Below are 19736 nucleotides of genomic sequence, written 5' to 3' on the forward strand. Positions count from 1 at the left end.
ATAACCAATTATCACTTGAAATTTATCTGAAATGTCATTATAATTGACTTATCGATTATGTTTTTCACCGACACGAATTAGGTTCGATAACAAACAATTTGCCTTTTCGTCCCGCCGAATTTGCAAAATTCAAGATCCAAAGGTCCCTTGAAGTCCATTTCCGTTATTCTAGGGAACTCCAAGGGCATTTTGGTCTACGAAATATTCTCGGTCATCGCCGCGTCTCTCGCACAAACACCCCTCCACAAACCCGAGTCAATGACCAAAAAGAAACCCTAATTTCTTTCTTTTTGCTCTAATCCGCAATCAACGGAGCGATAAAATAAACACAACACAAAAAGGTTAGCATTCAGAGAACCCAAAAAAGAGAGAAATTTAGAAAGAGATGTTTAGGGAGAGAAACAATTTAAAAAAGAGAGAATAATAGTGAGAATTTTAGAGAGAGAAAGGAATAGAAATGGAAAGAGTTAGAGAGAGAAAGAGGTAGTTTGAGAGAGAGAGGCGTGGCGACGTCACTGGCAAGTCCTGCAGGCACTACAGGAGCTGCCGGCACTGGAGAACAGCCTGGCGTCAAACCAGAGGACACTTGTCGCCCATCCCGGTTCATGGATGTAACACGTGGCGTCACATGGGCGACGCCTGCCTGATCGTGAAGGCGTAAAAAGCGTTCAATTTTTTGATTTTATGAACAGACAATTTTATGCAACAATACGATGCGATAATTTTAAAAAAATAATCTCATAGCTATTTGTTTGATTTAAAATTTGAAATATATATATTTTTTATTTTAATAAATAATTAAAAAAATTAAAAATTAAAAATACAATCTATAAAATATTTTTTTAACTCAATTAATATAAGCTTTTTTTATTTTGGTGGGATATTTAGATCTAGGCTTTAGAAGGATGTTTTCATTTCTAATTTTTTTGAATGGCTTTATTATCATTAGATAGACAATGTTAAAAAAGAAAAAAATGATTTTGAATTTATAAAGACTAAGATCTTGAAATTCACAAAATGAATGGTCTAGATTCATTTGGAGGGGACTTATTTTGAAAATGTTCAAATTTAACTTTTTTTTTTTTTAGGATTGATTATTGAGGTGAAGAGAATATATGTGAAAAATTTGAAGTCATACAAATACCACAAACATGATTTTTTAGAAGTGTCGTTGCAATATACTACAATACCACTGTTGCATTGGACCATTGCTCTTTATGAACTCCTTGTAAAAAAATAAAAATAAAAAATATATAAAATGAAAAAATCTATAAAAAGGGACAAATTTAATGGATATTTACGGGACCGCCATTTTAGTTTTGTTATTACAATTTTCTCTAAAATTTTTACTTATTACATTCAAAATTTTGGATATTATATGTATACCTCTTGTTTAAGAGCCCCGATTTTTTTCCAAAATTTTGGAATTTTCTTACTTTAAGATCTTAAAGATCTGTAAGAAAAAAATTTCAAACCATCAAAGTCGGAAATTTCTTTATTCTTGGAACTTAGTATCAAAATAAAAAACCTTTTAGACTAGAAATTGTAAATTTTTTATTTTGTAATTTTTGAATTTTGAAAATCCAAAACTTAAAATTTTTTATTTTTGAAAATCCAAAAAATTCAATCATACTTAATTCATGCAAAAATAAATTTCAGATTTTAAAAATCTAAAAAATAATTTTGTCATTCTTTAAAATATTGATAAAATGTTATAATAACGGATATAAAATAGCTAGAGCAGTATCAATAGAAAGTTTTAGGAAAATTTTAAGTAAAATTTATAATAATGTTTGAAATAATAAATACATATGTAGTTTTTCCTTTAAAAATAATAATCAAATAACCAAGGAGAAGCTACTGAATTTCGTCCCGGAGTGGGCATATTTGACTCTTGAGAAGGGGAAGTTTGAGTAATGGAGGGTCTCACCTGGATTGTTTGTATAGAAAGAACTTTCGTCATCAAAATTTAATGTTAATTGCAAAATTTAAAGCTAGAAAACACATAACTTGAATTGTCAATACTCATTTGTATGGAACAGATGTTTAGGTAATGTGTTGCAACATACACTATTTTTTGGCTTGAAATCACATCATGCATTAAGGCTTGAAACCCTAATTTTTTTGTTGTTTACAAATATTTAGGGCTAAGACAATGGATTTGAAGGTTTTTCCGACACTATAACAATTATTATTGGTGAGTTTGGAGGTAACGCTTTATATATTTTGATAGTGCTACGGCCTTATAAAAACATTTTCCTTGAGTAATAAGGCATATAGGGTGGGGTTTTTGTAGGGTTGCAACCTCAAACAGTCCAATTGAGGTGCACTTCCAAATTTATTATAATATGTAATTTTGATATAAAGAATTCTTAAAATCATCTTAAAATTTATTTTCATATCTAATGATAGAATTTTAAATTTAAAAAATAAATAAAATTAAGTAGGTCTATAAACATATGAAAATCTTGAAAATAAACAATTTATAGACAATGTGTTACAAAATACACTATTTTTAAAGCTCAATTTTATTTTTTACTTTTATTTTTTTTTCGTATTCATACATCCCCATGTTGGGATGCTCAATTAGAGGTTTCTCAAGATTAAAAACAACATTTTTTTGCTTTAATTCTACGAACCTTTTATTAACTTTTGAGTAAGAAAGGGGTATTTGAGTAATTAATTGAATTTAGGAGTCGGAGTTCAGTTTCATTATTAGTAGCTTTTGAATCTGACACCTGTGTCCAGGAAAAGCAGAAATGGGTACGGCAACTGACCGCGGTTTCTTTTTGGATAAGGGACTCTTAATACGAACGTTAAAGGACGAAAATAGCACAGAAGGTCACTAAACTAACAGATATAACCTCCACTCCTGGGAAAAGGAAAACAAATTCAATTTGCTTTCAAATGATATTTCGTCACAGTTGCAGGATGATTTCGTCATTATATTGTTATCGGAGGGTACATTCGTCACTCATGGTTTCCTCCCAACATTTCGAACACTCAAAACGGAAAAGTTTATATAGAGCTTAGGCTCTAACCAATAAAATTTGAGCCTATCTTGAAAATTTCATTAGCAGTTGTTTTGATGTTTAAATATTTTAAAATTTATCGGCTCGACATCAAGATGTATATACATGAAAAAAAATTGGATTTCAAGTTTTGTTTAGATTGTCAATTTCAAGATTTTCAAGTTTTCATAAATTTGTCGATCTACCCTATTTTTAAAGTTTTAAATTTAATAAATAAATATGAAGATATATTTTAAGGCTATCACAAAAATTGCAAGTGAAACCACATTTCTCAACACGCGCTCTAATTGGATTGTTTAGAGCTTAGGCTCTATATAAACCACACCCATATACAAAAGGCATTCATGAAATATTACCCAAAATTCAGGGGTATTCTCATAAATGTTTATATAATAATTACCCTGCTAAAACATTTAAGGAAAAAATTTATATAAAGCCGAGGATCTAAGCAATCCAATTAGAGCCTACCTAAAAACTTTCACGGTTTTGATGCTCAAATATCTTCAAATTAATCACCGTGACGTCAAGATGCATGAACATGAGAAAAAAATGGATTTCAAGTTTTGAGAACAATGTATTTTGAAATGCATTTTTTAACTGTTAATTTTCAAGATTTTTAAGTTTTCATAGATCTATCAATATACATTATTTAGAGGCTTTAAACTTTATAAATAAAAATAAAAATATATTTTAAGGGTGCAGTTTGTATAAAGCCGAGGCTCTAAACAATCGAATTTGAGCCCACCTTCAAATAATGTCAAGAAATATGGTTTCAATATTGGAAATTTTTGTAATAGCCTTAAAAAATATTTTCATCTTTAATTATATAATTTAAAAATAATTTAGATTAAGCAGATTTATAAAAACTTGAAAATCTTGAAAATTGACGGTTAAAAAATACGTTACAAGATGCACTATTTTCGAAACTTGATATCTATTTTTTTCTCATGTTCATGTAACTTGATGTCGAGATGATCAATTTGATGATATTTGGGCGTCAAAACAACCTCTTCTAATGAAATTTTTGAAGTAGATTTTAATTTGATTGTTTAGAGCCTTGATTCTATATAAACTTTTCCCCCCTTTCAAAAAGATTTCCAGTATTAAAACCACGTTTTTTTTCGAAACTACTTAAAAATAGGCTCTAATTTGATTGTTTATAGCCTAGGCTCTATACAAACCGCAACCCGCTCATCCTTCCAAAACCAATACTAAGTTTGTCAGCAAGTTTTTTTTAAGAGCGACTGGGTCCTGGTCGTCTCAGGTCGGGCCCACCCTCCCTTGAAATAACGAACACTTGTTACTCCCCGATATTTTACCGGCTATATTTCCGACTACCGGTAAAGTAGGCTAACGCGATCCACAAGTTTCCCGGCAGTTTTCCCGGCCAAAACGAGAAAAACAAGGGTACCTTCACCATTTGCGTGCGGACGAAAATGGGGTTCCGACCTTTTGTGTTCTGACTGTCTCTCTCATCGCGTTGTTGCTCGCACGTCTGACAACCTTCGTGCTGTAGTGGGCCGTAATCGTGCCTCTCTGTCTTTTTGGCGGCTTGAAAGCAACTTTTAGAGAGAGAGAACGAGTTTTAGAAAGGGAATCGTTAAAAACTTAAAATAATGGCAATGTTTAGAGAGAGAATGAGGGTTGTAGAGAGAGAATGGTGGTTAGAGCTGGATTAGAGATCGATCGGCGAATCGTTTGTAAGAGATGATTCGTTTCGGATATTCCCTGTGAGAATCCGAGCTTTTTCTCCATTGAGGTTTACAGCTTGCGCTTTCACTGTTGTGAGAAGTTTCGACGGTGAATCCCTTTGATCTTGAACTTTCACCTCAGCATTTTCAACGCAGTAAAAAAAAAAAAAATGATCTAATCGCGTTTTTTGCAGTTGATTTCTTAAAAAATACGCTATTATCGATTTATTTTACATGAAATTCTTAAAAATAATGGTTTCTACTGCTTGATCACTGTGCTTTTGAGATTTGGCCTCAAATTCACTGAAACCTCTGGCTTTTACGCCTGCATTTATGCTTTGGGATTTCACTAGAAAATAGAAAATGGCTTCGATTTGTTCAGATTCATAAAAAGCATTGTATAGTCATTGCGTTTATGTCTTGTAATGAGTGAATTCCTCTGAAACTAAAGCTCTGAACCTCTTCATTGTGCCTTTTTATTGGTTATTTTACGCATTAGGTGTATTATTAGTTTATTATTCATTTATTTATTCTGCAAACCTCTCAATTTTAAACTGTAGGCCCATTCTAGAGCCGCTTCCTCACTTTATCTAACGTTTTCTTCTGTACCTTTCTATTTCTCCTCCATTAAAGGATCGGGTCAATCCTCCACATTTTACAGTGAAGAAACGGTGGCATCGATAGCGTTCGGTAAATCCTCGAATCGTCACCGTTGAATCACTCGGAAGCTGGGTTAAAAGAAGGCCGCTCCTTAAATCCAGACCGTTGAACCCTGCTTCGCCTTTCCACCATTGGGAAATACACCTCCGATCCTCTCTCCTTTTGAGCTTTAAACCAGATTTGCTTAGTTGTTTAATCCAAACTTTTTAATCTTTTATCATTTCAGTTTCTCTTTCCGGTGGATTTTACAGTTCAAAAACGTGTATTTTGACGTCAAAATTTCCACATAGACGCGTCTCAGAGCCCCATTTATTGACAGTTTCACACACACACACTCTCTACTTTCTGTTTTCACTCTCTCTCTAGTTTCTCTCTCTATAGTAATGGGAGGGCCCCCCCCTTGTATTTCAACCGTGCAAAGCTGGCCTTTACAAGCGGCTTTGGACGTATGTTAGGGCTTTGAGGGTCTTAAAGGCAGGGCTCTTATTCCTGTTGTTTCCATGAATTAGACGTCTTGCCTTTGTTTCCAAACCCTTTTATCCACACGTCTTTAAAGGGCTGATTTGTGTCATTGGATCCCAAAAACCTCACTTCTTTCTTAAATGTTCCATCTTCTTCCCCCATTATTCTTCCCCTTCTGGATGGCCTGGATAATGGCGATGCACTGATAAAAAGGAGAGGAAAGAAGAACGGAAAAATACAGGGTTTTAGAAAGAGAAAGTTAGAGAGGGCAATTTTCACATATCGGCCATTCAGGGTGGAAGAGAGATCACCGCAAAGAAAGGCGGGGGATAGAGGGAAATTTCTCACATTGGTCATTCTCTGTGGAAGAAAGATCACCCCATAAATAGAGAGAGGTTAAATCTCTGTGATTGAACCCACTTGCTACATTGCTGGAGTCCATGGCACCAGCATTTGACATGGGAGATTGGTGGACAAAGGAGAGCCATAGGGGAACCCCTGTGGTAGTGAAGATGCAGAATCCAAACTGGTCTATGCTCGAGCTCGAGAGCCCTGAAGACCATTTTCATGGAGGTGACAAAGGAAGAGGCAAAAATGCGAAGCAACTCACTTGGGTTCTTCTCCTCAAAGCCCACAAAGCAGCAGGTTGCTTAACCTCCATAGCCAGTGGAACCTGCAACCTCCTAGCCGCCATTAAAAGGCGCTTGGCCTCTGGCCGAACTGATTCAGAGCCCATTAGGAATGAGTTGGAGAGGGAAACCCAAAACCCGGATGAGAACAAAGGTGGCAGAAGCCGGTTCTATTCTTGCATCAAATTTTTCCTTTTCACAGCCATTCTGATGCTGGGTTTTGAGCTTGTGGCCTATGCAAAGGGATGGCATTTCAATCCATCAAGTCTTCATCTCCCTCAATCTCTTGATGTTCAGAGCCTCCTCCATTCTGTTTATTCTTCTTGGGTTTTCTTTAGAGTGGAATATATAGCTCCACCACTTCAGCTCCTCGCTGATATATGTATCGTGCTGTTCTTGATCCAATCAGTTGATAGGCTGATTTTATGCTTAGGTTGTTTCTGGATCAGGTTTAAGAAGATCAAACCCATTCCTTTGCAAGAGCTTGGGCCTGAATCAATTGATCTGGAAGGGGGGGACTCTGCAAATTTCCCCATGGTTCTTGTCCAGATCCCAATGTGCAACGAAAAAGAGGTAACAACCAAGAACCCCTGTTTATTTTTCTCTGTTTTCTTTTCTGTAATTGAATTGCGTATTGTATCATACATCTCTCTGATAAAACTAGTTCCTTTAATGGGTGTTCCTCTCTGTAAAATGCTCTGTGTTTTCTATTCTTGCATGTTTGTATGGTATTGATATTGTAGTTGATTTTCTTGGTGTTTCTCTTTGTAATTTGCTTATGTTTTCAATCATTACATGTTTCTTACGGTTTACTGTTGTGGGGAGAACAGGTATATCAACAATCAATATCAGCTGTTTGTAATATGGATTGGCCTAAAGCTCGAATGCTCGTTCAAGTCCTCGATGATTCAGATGATGTTACAACCCAAGTACTTATTAAGGAAGAAGTAGAAAAATGGCAGCAAAATGGGGTCCGAATCCTTTACAGACACAGGGTCATAAGAGATGGCTACAAGGCAGGGAACCTCAAGTCAGCTATGAATTGTAGTTATGTTAAGGATTACGAATTTGTGGCCATTTTTGATGCTGATTTCCAACCAGCACCTGATTTTTTAAAGAAGACAGTCCCCCATTTTTGGGTACATTTTCAAATCTTTTCCCTCTGTGTGTGTGTGTGTGTGTGTATAAGTAGGTTACTTTACTGAATCTGTTTATGGGTGTGCTTATTTCTTCTTTTTTCTGGGTTTCATAGGGTAGGGATGATGTGGGTCTGGTTCAGGCAAGGTGGTCTTTTGTGAACAAAGATGAGAACTTGTTAACAAGGTTACAGAACATAAATTTGTCATTTCACTTTGAAGTGGAGCAACAGGTTAATGGGGTTTTCATCAATTTCTTTGGCTTCAATGGGACGTCTGGTGTATGGAGGATTAAGGCACTGGAGGAATCAGGAGGGTGGCTTGAGAGAACAACCGTTGAGGATATGGATATAGCAGTCAGAGCTCACCTCCATGGCTGGAAATTCATCTTCCTCAATGATGTAGAGGTAATTAGAAATGTTCTCAAGTCTCTCTCTCTCTCACACACACATACAAAAACATAAACACAATCACGGTTCATGCACATTCAGGCAGACACGTGAAACTGAGTAAAATCTCATAAAATCCATCTCATTGAATACACACTCAAGTATATGCACACACTCATTACATTGATATTCAATGAAAAGATATTACGAGAATTTTGTTTCTGCTAAGCTATGGCAGAGAGAGTATTCCCCCAATTACTATCACAGTTTTGTGCCCTGAAATGGCCATATGGAAACATGGGGTGTTCATTGAACACTCCATGAAACTTATTTCATTTTAGTCACTGGCAAAAATGGGGCATTCTCTTCCTTGAGCTGGAGACAGTAATCTTTGAAGGTTATGTCATCTCTAGAGGGTTGTGGGAGTAATTGGGATGCTGTGCTTTGCTTATTTTTCCTCTCCCCTCTTTGCAAGCACTCTTTCATGGTGGTTGTTGTCATCTGTGTTGTACCAGTGTCAATGTGAGCTCCCTGAATCATATGAAGCTTATAGAAAGCAGCAGCATCGATGGCATTCAGGCCCCATGCAATTATTTCGGCTATGTCTTCCTGATATCATTCGATCGAAGGTACGAATATTGTTAACCGTTAAATCTGCTTCTTGTGAATTTAAAATTGCAAATGCAATTTAATTATGTGTCTAAACTGTAGAAATAGCCCAATTCAGAATTTCAAAATTTCAAATTGCCATGGAACTGTAGTTTTAAAATATTTACTTTTATAAGTTCAAAAAAATACTTTTGATCTTTGTGACTATTCAAAATTTAAAATTTAGAGTATCATAAATACCCCTGCAAAAAATAAATGGCATTGTAAGATGTTACATTGCCCGAAAAGCAATAGCAAACTTGTAATCCCAGTAATTGCAAATCACCATGAAGTGTGAACAGTAAGTTTTGGTGCGCGTGTCAGAGAGAGAGAGAGAGAGAGAGAGTTGTCAATGAATTATGAACTGTAGCTTTATCATTTATTTTCTTGCACGCATTATATATTTCTTACCCTCAAATTCCCTCTGAAATATGAATATTACCTTTCCAAACAATTCCTTAAGCACAAGTAAGTTTCAAATTTGCAGAATGACAAAACCTTGAACATTGAATGATAAAATTACCTTAAGAAAAGAGAATGTAAACTTCAGATTGCCATGAGACTGAAAAATAAACTATAGTAATGTGAACTTTCTTAATTGCCGTTTGAGCTAAAACTCAGAAAAACTTCAACACTAAGCTTGAAAAGGGCAATCAACCATCAATCTCAGAACTTTGTAGCTATTTAATTATATCTATATCTGAACTCAATATTTTTCACCCTCTAAACTTTGTAAACCCTCTTGTTTTACAGATCTCGGTTTCAAAGAAGGCAAACTTGATCTTCCTTTTCTTCCTTTTAAGAAAGCTCATCCTCCCCTTCTACTCCTTCACTCTCTTCTGTATCATTCTCCCCATGACCATGTTCGTACCTGAAGCTGGGCTCCCGGCTTGGGTCGTTTGCTATATTCCTGCAGCTATGTCCTTCCTCAACATTCTCCCTGCTCCAAAATCCTTCCCCTTTATAGTCCCTTATCTTCTTTTTGAAAACACCATGTCAGTTACAAAGTTCAATGCCATGGTCTCTGGTCTCTTTCAACTTGGAAGTGCATATGAATGGGTAGTTACAAAGAAATCAGGTAGATCCTCAGAGGGTGACCTGCTCTCTCTAATTGATAAGGACCCAGCCCCTGTTTCTGATGCAAAGAAAGAGAAAGAGAGGACGGGTCATGCTCGTGGGCTATCAGAGTCCAACCTCGAGGCCATGGGAAAGGCTGATGCAAAGAGAGAGAAAGAGAAGAAGAAGAAACATAATAGGATTTACAGGAAGGAGCTGGCACTTGCTTTCTTGCTTTTAACCGCCTCTGCAAGAAGCTTGCTATCAGCACAGGGGATGCATTTCTACTTTTTACTGTTTCAGGGGGTCTCATTCTTGGTTGTGGGGTTGGATTTGATTGGTGAGCAGGTAGAGTGAGATTGGGTTAGAAAGAGAAGGAAGATGAAACATATGGGCCTTTAATGAAGAAATTATAAGGGCGTGAAGATACAGAGAGAAGACAGACTCATTTCTCATCTCTTCTAGTTCTTTCATTTCCCCATGTCACCTCCCCAAATGAGGTACTTGTTTACTTGTGTACCTCTCTCTCTCTGAAGCCTGGGGGGAGAAAATGCCATGCAGATTGATATTTGCTGCTCGAGAGGAAGAAGCTTTAGGATCTGTAAGATGGTTTTTTAATGATTCTTTTGGGGGTGTTCTATTCTTTTTGTAAGAAAATTTTGTTTCTTTTTTTTTTTCTTCCTCATTCTGGAGAGGAGATTTGTAGAGCTTCACAGCTTTATTCTGTCATATGTTGGGTGTTATATGTGAAATCAAATCAGAGAAGGTATAATTTGAATTTGATGATATAAAATCATGGGAATTCCCCACATTTTCTTTTTATTTCCTTGAGATGTCCTCTTTTTTTTTTTTTTTGTAGGGTGTGGTTTGTATAGAGCTGAGGCTCTAGACAATCAAAGTAAAGCCCAATTTCAAATAGTATCGAGAAATGTGGTTTCAACATTGGAAATCTTTGTGATAGTTTTAAAATATCTTTTCATCTTTAATTATAAAATTTAAAGCTTAAAAAATAGTGTAGATCAAACAGACCTATGAAAACTTGAAAATCTTGAAACTTGATGGTCTCAAAATGCATTATTTCTACCACTTAAAATCTATTTTTTTCTCATGTTCATGCATCTTGATGTTGAGATAACAATTTGAGAATATTTGGGCATCAAAACAACTTTTAGTGAATTTTTTGATACGGCCTAATTTGATTGTTTAGAGATATCAATTTGAGAGTATTTGAGCATCAAAATAATCTCTTTGAGTGAAATTTTTGAGACGGATTCTAATTTGATTGTTTAGAGCTTCGGCCCTATGGAAACTTTTTCTTTTTTTAAAATAACTGTTTTTTTGGGATTAAGCCGAAATATGTTTCAGGAAGTACAAAAGATATATGGGACTTGGGTGGTCACGATCACCGTTCATTTGTACATATTTGGAAATGGGCAATGAGATGGCAGTCTTAAAAGATGGTACATAGTATTAAGTCTTGATATTTGGCCGTTTGATATGAAAGTTCAGAATCTAATTTTGGATGATACGGTAAGTAGTGGTTTGAAATTTGGCCGTTTGATATGAAAGTTGAGGAATCTTATTTTGGATGATATGGTAAATAGTGGTACGTCCAACTGTGAAGGATCTGGCAATTTGTAATAAGTTGTACGTGGTTGCCGATCCAGATCGGTTGGAATTGACGATTCAAAAATATATTAAAAATAAATAAATATAAATAAAATTAAAATAAAGGTTTATGAGAGAATTTAAGTGAACTAAAATAAAACAGTAGATAAGCTTCAAAAAGGAAAAATAAAATAAAATGAAAGGAGGTTTTAGAGAAGAAATTGGGCTAGTACTGATACCTTCTTGAATTTTGTTCGGTCTAAAACCAGCCTGAATTGGTGATTCTCCACATAGATTTATGGGTTTTGAAACACTGATATTCAACCGTAGGGGCATTTTTTTATTTGGCTTGGGTCATGAGAGTGGAGTTAAATTATCAAAATTTCATTTATTTGTCGCATGTTATTAATCTTGAACTATTAAGGGTATTTTCATAAGAGTAATGATCGTATGAAACCTTCCCACGTGCATGTGTGTAGGAATTCAAAGGATCACCATTAAATATGACACATATCTCTAGGAAAACCAAATCTCATATTCATATGATAACTTTTCTAGATATCTGTGCTATATTTAATGGTGATCCTTTGGATCCTACACACATGGTGTGGGAGGGTCTAATAGGATCATTACCCTTTTTATAATTTGACATTTTTATCACTTGAGGAGGGCTATTTAATGAAGGATGTGGTTTCAATAACGCCTAGGTTTTATGAAAACTAAATAAAGCCTTACCTCAAATCCTTGTACGGAAAGCACTTTGGGCATTGAAAATCTCTATGGCTCTAAAATCAATTTTCAATATGGATTATGAAATTTGAAGCTTAAAAAATGGTCCAGAAGTTGTAGTTTCATAGACACTTACTTTTAGGGTAAAATAGATGGTCTAGATAGTGTGTTACAATATACATTATTTTTTAAGGCTTGAAATCTTTTTTCGTTTTTACAATCATAATAGTCAGGGTTGAGATAATCGATTTGAAAGTTTTTGATCCAAGAACTATAATTTTCGGTGAATTTTGATGTGAGACTTTTACTTAGTTTAATAGGACTTCAACCCATTTTTCACTGTAATTTTTAAGAGACATGTGAAAACGTAAAAGGACCACTTTTAATATGGTGATTCGATAATTCTAACAAGTTTGTAAATAAATGTCAAAGGCTCTTCCGTGGCATTCATAAAATCGTTTTTAAACAGGATTATCTGTTGCTCTAAACTCGATATTCTTTTTAAATAGGATTTACCTTTGTGCTAAACTTACCGATCCTCATCTTTACTTCTATCTTAAGAGAGGGAGAGAGTATTTGAAGTGGTGACGAGACTGAAAAACAAGTGTAGAATTAAGAGCAAAAAAATAAGAGTTAGAACTACTGAATGATTAACAGTTAAGGAGGAGTGGTGGGGGTGTTTAGGTTGGATTTAATGCATAACCTACATGTTTTATTGGTTGAAAGATCAGTAAAAGGGACAAGGGTGGGATTTCGAAGTTATCAGGAGAAAAATGGATCGAGCTAAATTTTGATAGAAGTTCATTGGGAAATCCAGGTCCAACTGGTATAAGTGGTATAATTTGGGATTGTTACGAAGGTGTACTGACAAATATTATAGTCCTTTGGGGGTAATAACTGTGAATGAAGCAGAATTAAGATCATTGCTTCAAGGTGTAAAGCGGGTAAATGATTCAATATGCCGGTGGATTTTCGTTGAATGTAATCAAATGGATTAAGGAGGCTGAGTTTCCATGGTTTCTATATGAGTTGGTAAGGGAGGTGTCGAATTGCTGTATAGGCATGGAATGAGAGAGAATGTAATATGGAGGCGGATAATTTAGCAAAAACAGGAGTTACTGCTGAGGTTTTAACGATTGTGTAAATTTGTGTCTCTGATTCTTTTTGCTTTAGTTGTTGTAATTTGTTTCACTGATGTAATGGCCAATTGCCTGTCATATGATGTAATTTGCAAAGAATGATATAATAAAGGGTGCGGTTTGTATAGAGCCTAGGTTCTAAATAATCAAATTAGAGTCTACCTTGAAATAGTATCGAGAAATGTGGTTTCAATATTAGAAATTTTGTGATATCCTTAAAACATATTTTTATATTTATTTATAAAGTTTAAAGCTTCAAAAATAGTGTAGATTGATAAATCTATAAAAGCTTGAAAATCTTGAAAATTGACGGTCCAAAAATGTGTTAGTACACTATTTTCAAAACTTAAAATTCATCTTTTTTCTCATGTCCATGCTTTTTGATGTCTAGATGATCAATTTGAAGATATTTGGGCATCAAAACAACTTCTTCTGATGAAATTTTCAAGATATGCTCAAATTTGATTGTTTAGAGCCTCGGCTCTATATAAACTTTTCCCTATAATAAAATTGTTGTAGAAGTAAATTTGTAACTTCGAGTGGAGCACTAGGAGGCGGCAATTACTAAAATTAATTGCAAAGAGGCAAATGGCATACACCTTTTAAGACCCGTCCATACGGGGCAGGCGCCACCACTTTTATGCATATAAATGATATAAGGAAAGTCGATGAAATGAGATGATTTTATGATCCAGCTGGAGCAAAATGCACATTTGCTCCCTCATCAAAACCCCAGATAGGAGCATGCATAGCACCCCAAATACGTAACCAAAACGGAAAAGCTGAGTAGGCACTTAGATTTGCTTTAAGAAAAAGCCTAATTTTGTTTTGAACGACATAAACATGGTTTCCGAGAGAGAAGGTGTTCTCTTGGGTTTTAGGTTGGTAAAGTTTTCACTCACAATGTAATATTCTCTAATTTTTTCTGTCAAAAAAAAAAATATATTACCTATTTTTCATCTCGGCATAGTTATATCAAAATTAAAAAATATTTTTTTTTCTTTAAAATAATCAATTGATAATCCTCATAGTTATATCAAAATTTAAAAATATTTTCTTTTTCTTTAAAATAATCAATTGCTAATCCTCATACTTATATCAAAATTTAAAAAAAATTTCTTTTTCTTTAAAATAATCAATTGATAATGCTCGGTATAGCCTAAAATATCAGACCAAAATAAACTTCTAAATAAGTTTCATGCCTAGGAAGCAAGCATATATTTCGCCCACACATGAGCAAGGCATACGCGAAGGAGAAATTTATTCCTTCTTTTGCATATACGATTCAAAAACAAGAAAAGCATAATTTTTGGATAGAAAATAGAAAGTACATGCAAAAGAAGGGAATGAACTTTTAAAATCAATGGAAGATGCTTTAAATAAAGATAAACTAAATGAGGCATGGTATGGATATTATGATGGGTCGCTCCATATTATCACTAAGAAACAATGAATTTACATGACACAACAGGTATCACACTTTCAATCAAAGAGAACATGCACTTTAATGGATGCATGCAATACTAGTGTTGTTATCATTTAAAACGGGTTTATATACTATTAAAGTATTTATTTTCAGTGCAAGAAGGTTACAATCGCTATTAGCTATTGGATGTGAAATTTAATATGTAGAAGTGAGTTACAACATTTGAGAAATTTTATTTTAGACTTTGTACCTGAACAATGCCATATCTTCCATCACTCGATTTCAATTCTCATGATCAAGAATGATTGTGACCTCCTTGTATCAAAAGTAAATGGGTTTATTGTATTCCATTTAAAATGGCCTTCAAAAAATGGTCATCATAATTAAAATAAAAAATATGCAAAGAGACTATTTACTTTTAGTACAAAGACATATCAATTACTCTTGCCCATTAGATTTTAAAATGGGTGATCGCAACCCTATCATTGACTAAACTCTTAAATTGAAAAATAAATAAATTTTGTAAACTTTGAAAGATACCCCAAACTATGAATTTTAACATTTAATGACTAAGAGTAATTGTTGTAACAAAGATAAATAATATCATAACATACAATCCCAATCAAAATAAAAAAAACATCACATCTTATGGCCACAGCCAAAATCAGAAACGGCCGGTTCTGATCCAATCGTACAGCTAAAATTTGAAGCGCTTGATTTTTCCTATACAACTTCCGCCCACGCCACGGACAACTGGCATAATTTTGTCTATAATTTCATAAGTCCACGTCCAAGTGTCCGAAATTGATTGGATGATACATTATTTTGTTTTTATTCTTTACTTTATAGATGTACTTATTATAGAGGGGCACGTAATAAAAGTACAGAAATATTTTTAATTAAAAAAAGTATACAAAGACTCCTTTTACTTTTAATACGTTATGTCCTTCAAATTTTAAATCAGGCATTTGCAAGTGTCACCGACTAAACTTTATAATCAAAACAAAAAATTGCTCGAACGTCGTGTCATAATTCAAGCTATCGAATTTGATATCTAAGGATTAAAAATAATTGTGATTTTTTTATAATAATAATAAATGATCACCTAATATACAATATTTTTTGATAAAATAAAATAACAAAAATACTCAAAAAATTGCAAGGTTATTTTGATGAGATTGTATATAATGAGCCCATTTATCTTTGATACAACATCACCATTACTTATAACCATCCGATGTGAAATTTGATAGCCTAAAAATGTCACAAAATTTGAGATTTTTTTTTGAACGAGCTTGACTTATGAAATAAATGTAACCACCCATTTCACAACCGATGATCAAGATTAATTGTGACTAGCTTATACCAAAAGCAAATAGCCTCATTATATATTCTGCTTATTTTGGTTGTTTAATTTTATCATAAATATTTTATTAAATTTTTTTTAGGTGTACGGTTGCAAGGATTGGGCATACCCTAAATTTCATATAAGATGATTAACAGAAAAAATTAAAATGAAACTAAAGCATGATATAATTAAAGCTATTCCAATTATCCATTCACATCACACAGCTGCCGATAGCAATCACACATATTTCATATGTGGTTGCAAATAACAAGCAAAGCTTCCCATTACAGCTGCTGTTACAACTTACAACTGATATATTCACGATTTTGCAAACCAGTTTTTCGTCATGTCAAAAGCATGGCGATTAATGCACAAGCCAAACTAACAAACTTGGCATTGTAACAAATATACGCTCTAACTGTAAACGTTAACCTGTAGATGCAACAGTTTTTCATTTCATTCCATATTTCACTTTCAAAATTATTTTGCATGGACACCAGATACAGAGCTCAAACAAGCTTTGGTCATTTTTTTTTTTCTCCAGCAACCTCTCTCTCTCTAACTTCATTTCCCTGTGTATTTGTTTTTGAGTTTCTCATTTGCTGCCACGAGCATTGCGGCTATTCCTGGTTCATTTGCAGAGTGCCCTGCGTCTGGGACTACCTGCTCCAACAATAGCTAAACTGCATTAGCCATTAATATAATAACACTAAAATTATTATTCATTTCCAGCTTGCAAAATTCACTGCCCTCTTTGTAACCCACAAGACAAATAAAATGTTTTGAGACACCATTGAAATCCAAAAGTTTCACCATCATTTACGTGATTCATTTACATCCGCAAAGTTCAGTAAAAATTTGAAATACAAAAATGAGAAACACTGAACGAATAAGTGAGGGGCAACAAGATGCAAAGAAACACTTATAAACTGTCACAGAACCACATTGGGATTCACTCGGGAAGCAATAGGAACGCATGTGGGAACCAAAAGTGGAGAGAGTTAGAAAAGGGAAGAGAAACTTAGATGGATTGACAAACAAAATTAGAAGCGTCCAGATAGAATTGTATGAATCAAAGAACATACATGAGTATTTTGCTTAACACGTATCTCACTCAGCCTAGTTATACTTTCTCTCTTTCTGCCCGCCCATATACATGCATACACATTGAAGGCAGAAAGTGCCCCCCACCCCTCTATACACATGCATAAATAAAAATTAAACGTTGAAATATAGTAACTCTCTCTCTCTTCCCCATACGCATGCATAGATATTAATTGTAGTAGATGTAGTTAACTCTCTCTCTCTCTCTCTTCTCTCTCCATGCACATCCATACCCATTAAGGTAGTATGTCATTTTAAGTTCTAATCAATCTTTCTCTCTCTTGAAGTGTAACTTCCGATTTTCCATTTCCCCCTCACAAGCACATAAGTATGAACCTAAAACATATATCCTAAGACATAGGGAACAACATGAGTTTTCCCATGGGAGTGGAACAACCTCAATTGGTGATCCTGCTAGAAAGTTATGACTGCCTACCTAACGCAACCCATCTTTTTTACATAGGCTTGGACAGGTTTAGGGAAAGTCTAAGGTCTTCACCATTCTTAGACCAACTGTTAGAAAGTTATTACCAAAATACTAAATAATACCAACACCCATCAAGTCCTTATTTCAATTCCCAAATGTTTCACATAAATTTCTGTTTGACATGTGTTTCACATTCATTTAAAATGCGCTCCATATACTTCTTGTATTATGAATCACTTCTGCTTGGGAATCGGGCTTCCTTAGAACTGCACTTCGCACTCCATAGGGGCTTCTGGCAACTATGCTTTCAACCCCAAAGCATGGATCATTAGCCATACACCTGGTTGTTGTATACTAGCTTCTGAAAGAGTCCAAAATTCTTGTGTTAATTACAAGAAGGAACCATGGACAAAAATAAATTGCCCTTGAGGGGATATAGGTAGCTCAAAGGTCAATTGTATCTATTATAATAATTATTATAAAGGTGTCTTCCCATGTCCTTAGGAAGTCTAACCATGGCAAGTTAGTAATCAAAAGGATGACCAAGGCTTATGGGGCTTTTGGGCACCTCGGGATTTTGTTTAGTTAGGTGTGGTTCAGCTTGGTTTATTTAACTGCAAGATCCGACACCTTTACCTCCCTTTTTATTTAACTGCAAGATCCGACCCCTTTACCTCCCTTATGCAAACCAAATGTCTTTCCACCAGCCTAAATCCCAAGAGTGTACTTGGTATACCTACTTTCACTGGAATTATCAATTAAAGACGAAAAGTGATGAAAGGAAGAAAACATAAGGGATGCACATATGGTGGTCCTGTGGGACCAAATTGGGGCAAAAGCTGTTAATGAAATTTATTGTTTTTGAATATGTTAACTTTGTATTAAGTAAACGAACTGTACAGTCTACAAAAAATACTGTCCACGAAGGACAGAAAAAGGCCTCAGGCTAAGTAAAAAAATGCTATACATTCAAAACTACAACGCTTATACAAAACGAACCGAAATAAAAGTTTTCTATGATATGGCTTGGGAAGCGCCCTCCTTAGCCAACGCGTTGGCCACCTGATTGGCCTCCTGCCAGGTATCAGTCCATAAGACCTGACTACGCCTGCAAATGTCAAAAATCTCATAAAAAATAGGTATGAGTCTCCAAAGAGGAGTGGCCTTGCATGAGGCCCAGGAGATGACATTTCTAGAGTCACCCTCCGCAACCAAGACTGTGCTCCAAGAGGAATCGTAAGATTTGAGGCCTTCAAAGTACTCAGGGTGCCGCCAAAGTGGAGTCCGCAAGACTAATAGGAGAGGCATAGGAGAAGAGAGTGGCACCCGCATGGTTCCTAAAGATGCCCCTTATACCAGCTGGATCGAGGTTGCCGAGGGAGCAGCCGTCAAAATTAAGTTCGGTTTGGACAGAATCTGGGGGCCTCCAAAGGGATGAGCGGGGGATGGGTCTGGGGTTGTGGTGAAGCATGGCCCGTCAGTTGAGTTGAAGGTCGATGGAGGAGATGAGCTTGAAATGGTTGTAGTTGGCGGCCCAAAAGATTACAGTGGACCTGATGACCTCCTTGAGAGAGAGCCAGTGCGAGACCTGTCCGTGGAAAACTCGACGGTTGCGTTCTATCAAAATGGTCCAAAGGGTTGCAGCCACTGAAGCTTTCCAAAGAAGAATGCCGGCCTTGGGCCAGGGGAAGAACTGCATTTGACAGAAGAGATGAGGGATAGAATCAGGTGTAACCCAGGACCATCTGAAAGACTGCAGTAGGTCGTCCCAAAGGTGAGATGCTAAGGAGAAATGAATAAAAAGATGCACGTTCGATTCTTCTTCCTTACTGCACATGGGACAGCAGTTGTGGATTTACATGCCTCGTCGTTGAAGCTGGTCAACTGTCAGAAATCGCTCTGACAATACTATCCAGTAAAAGACCTGGATTTTCGGGGGGTATAAAAGGCATCCAAACTCGTGAGAGCATGGCCTGCTGAGGAGAGGAGGCAAGAGCAGGGTTGATGAGCTTATGGTAAAAGGAAGACACAGTGAAGGTGCCCGAGGAGGTCGGGGTCCAAAGAATTCGATCTTGGCCCCAAGAAGGGAAGAAAAATGAGTGTAAGATAGTGGAGAGTTCCAAGAAGGCAGGCACCTCCTCGTCCTGGTGATCTATACGGAAGTTAGGGATCCAATCCCGGGAATTCCCACCATATGTTAAGAGGTCAGTGACCAGGGCCCCGGGGTTTCTAGCTAAGCTGTAGAGGGTAGG

At 35.6% G+C, this 19736-nt stretch overlaps 2 protein-coding genes across 5 annotated transcripts in view; one reads left to right on the forward strand and one right to left on the reverse strand.

Annotated features, from left to right (window-relative positions):
- The first annotated feature begins 4451 nt into the window (after positions 1-4451).
- LOC18446889 (putative xyloglucan glycosyltransferase 12) lies at positions 4452-10525 on the forward strand. The gene is made up of 6 exons (XM_006856994.4): positions 4452-4832; positions 5357-7047; positions 7305-7613; positions 7727-8017; positions 8515-8628; positions 9401-10525. Exons 2-6 carry the CDS (start codon positions 6286-6288, stop codon positions 10058-10060), a joined length of 2136 nt encoding a protein of 711 aa, XP_006857056.1. The 5' UTR covers positions 4452-4832; positions 5357-6285; the 3' UTR covers positions 10061-10525.
- Positions 10526-16211: 5686 nt separating this feature from the next.
- Positions 16212-19736, reverse strand: part of PIP (proline iminopeptidase) — a 61371-nt gene continuing 57846 nt past the window's right edge. For all 4 annotated transcript variants that reach the window (XR_016045798.1, XM_006856995.4, XM_088853727.1 and 1 more), the window contains one exon: positions 16212-16616. Coding sequence is in view for 3 of the 4 variants with exons in the window: in XM_006856995.4 (XP_006857057.1) it covers positions 16518-16616 (99 nt within the window). In the remaining variant the exon portion in view is untranslated. The remainder of the gene's footprint in view (positions 16617-19736) is intronic.

Source organism: Amborella trichopoda, chromosome 12 (assembly GCF_054954075.1).
Source record: "Amborella trichopoda isolate Santa Cruz 75 chromosome 12, AtrichopodaSantaCruz75HAP2 v2.0, whole genome shotgun sequence".
NCBI lineage: Eukaryota > Viridiplantae > Streptophyta > Magnoliopsida > Amborellales > Amborellaceae > Amborella > Amborella trichopoda.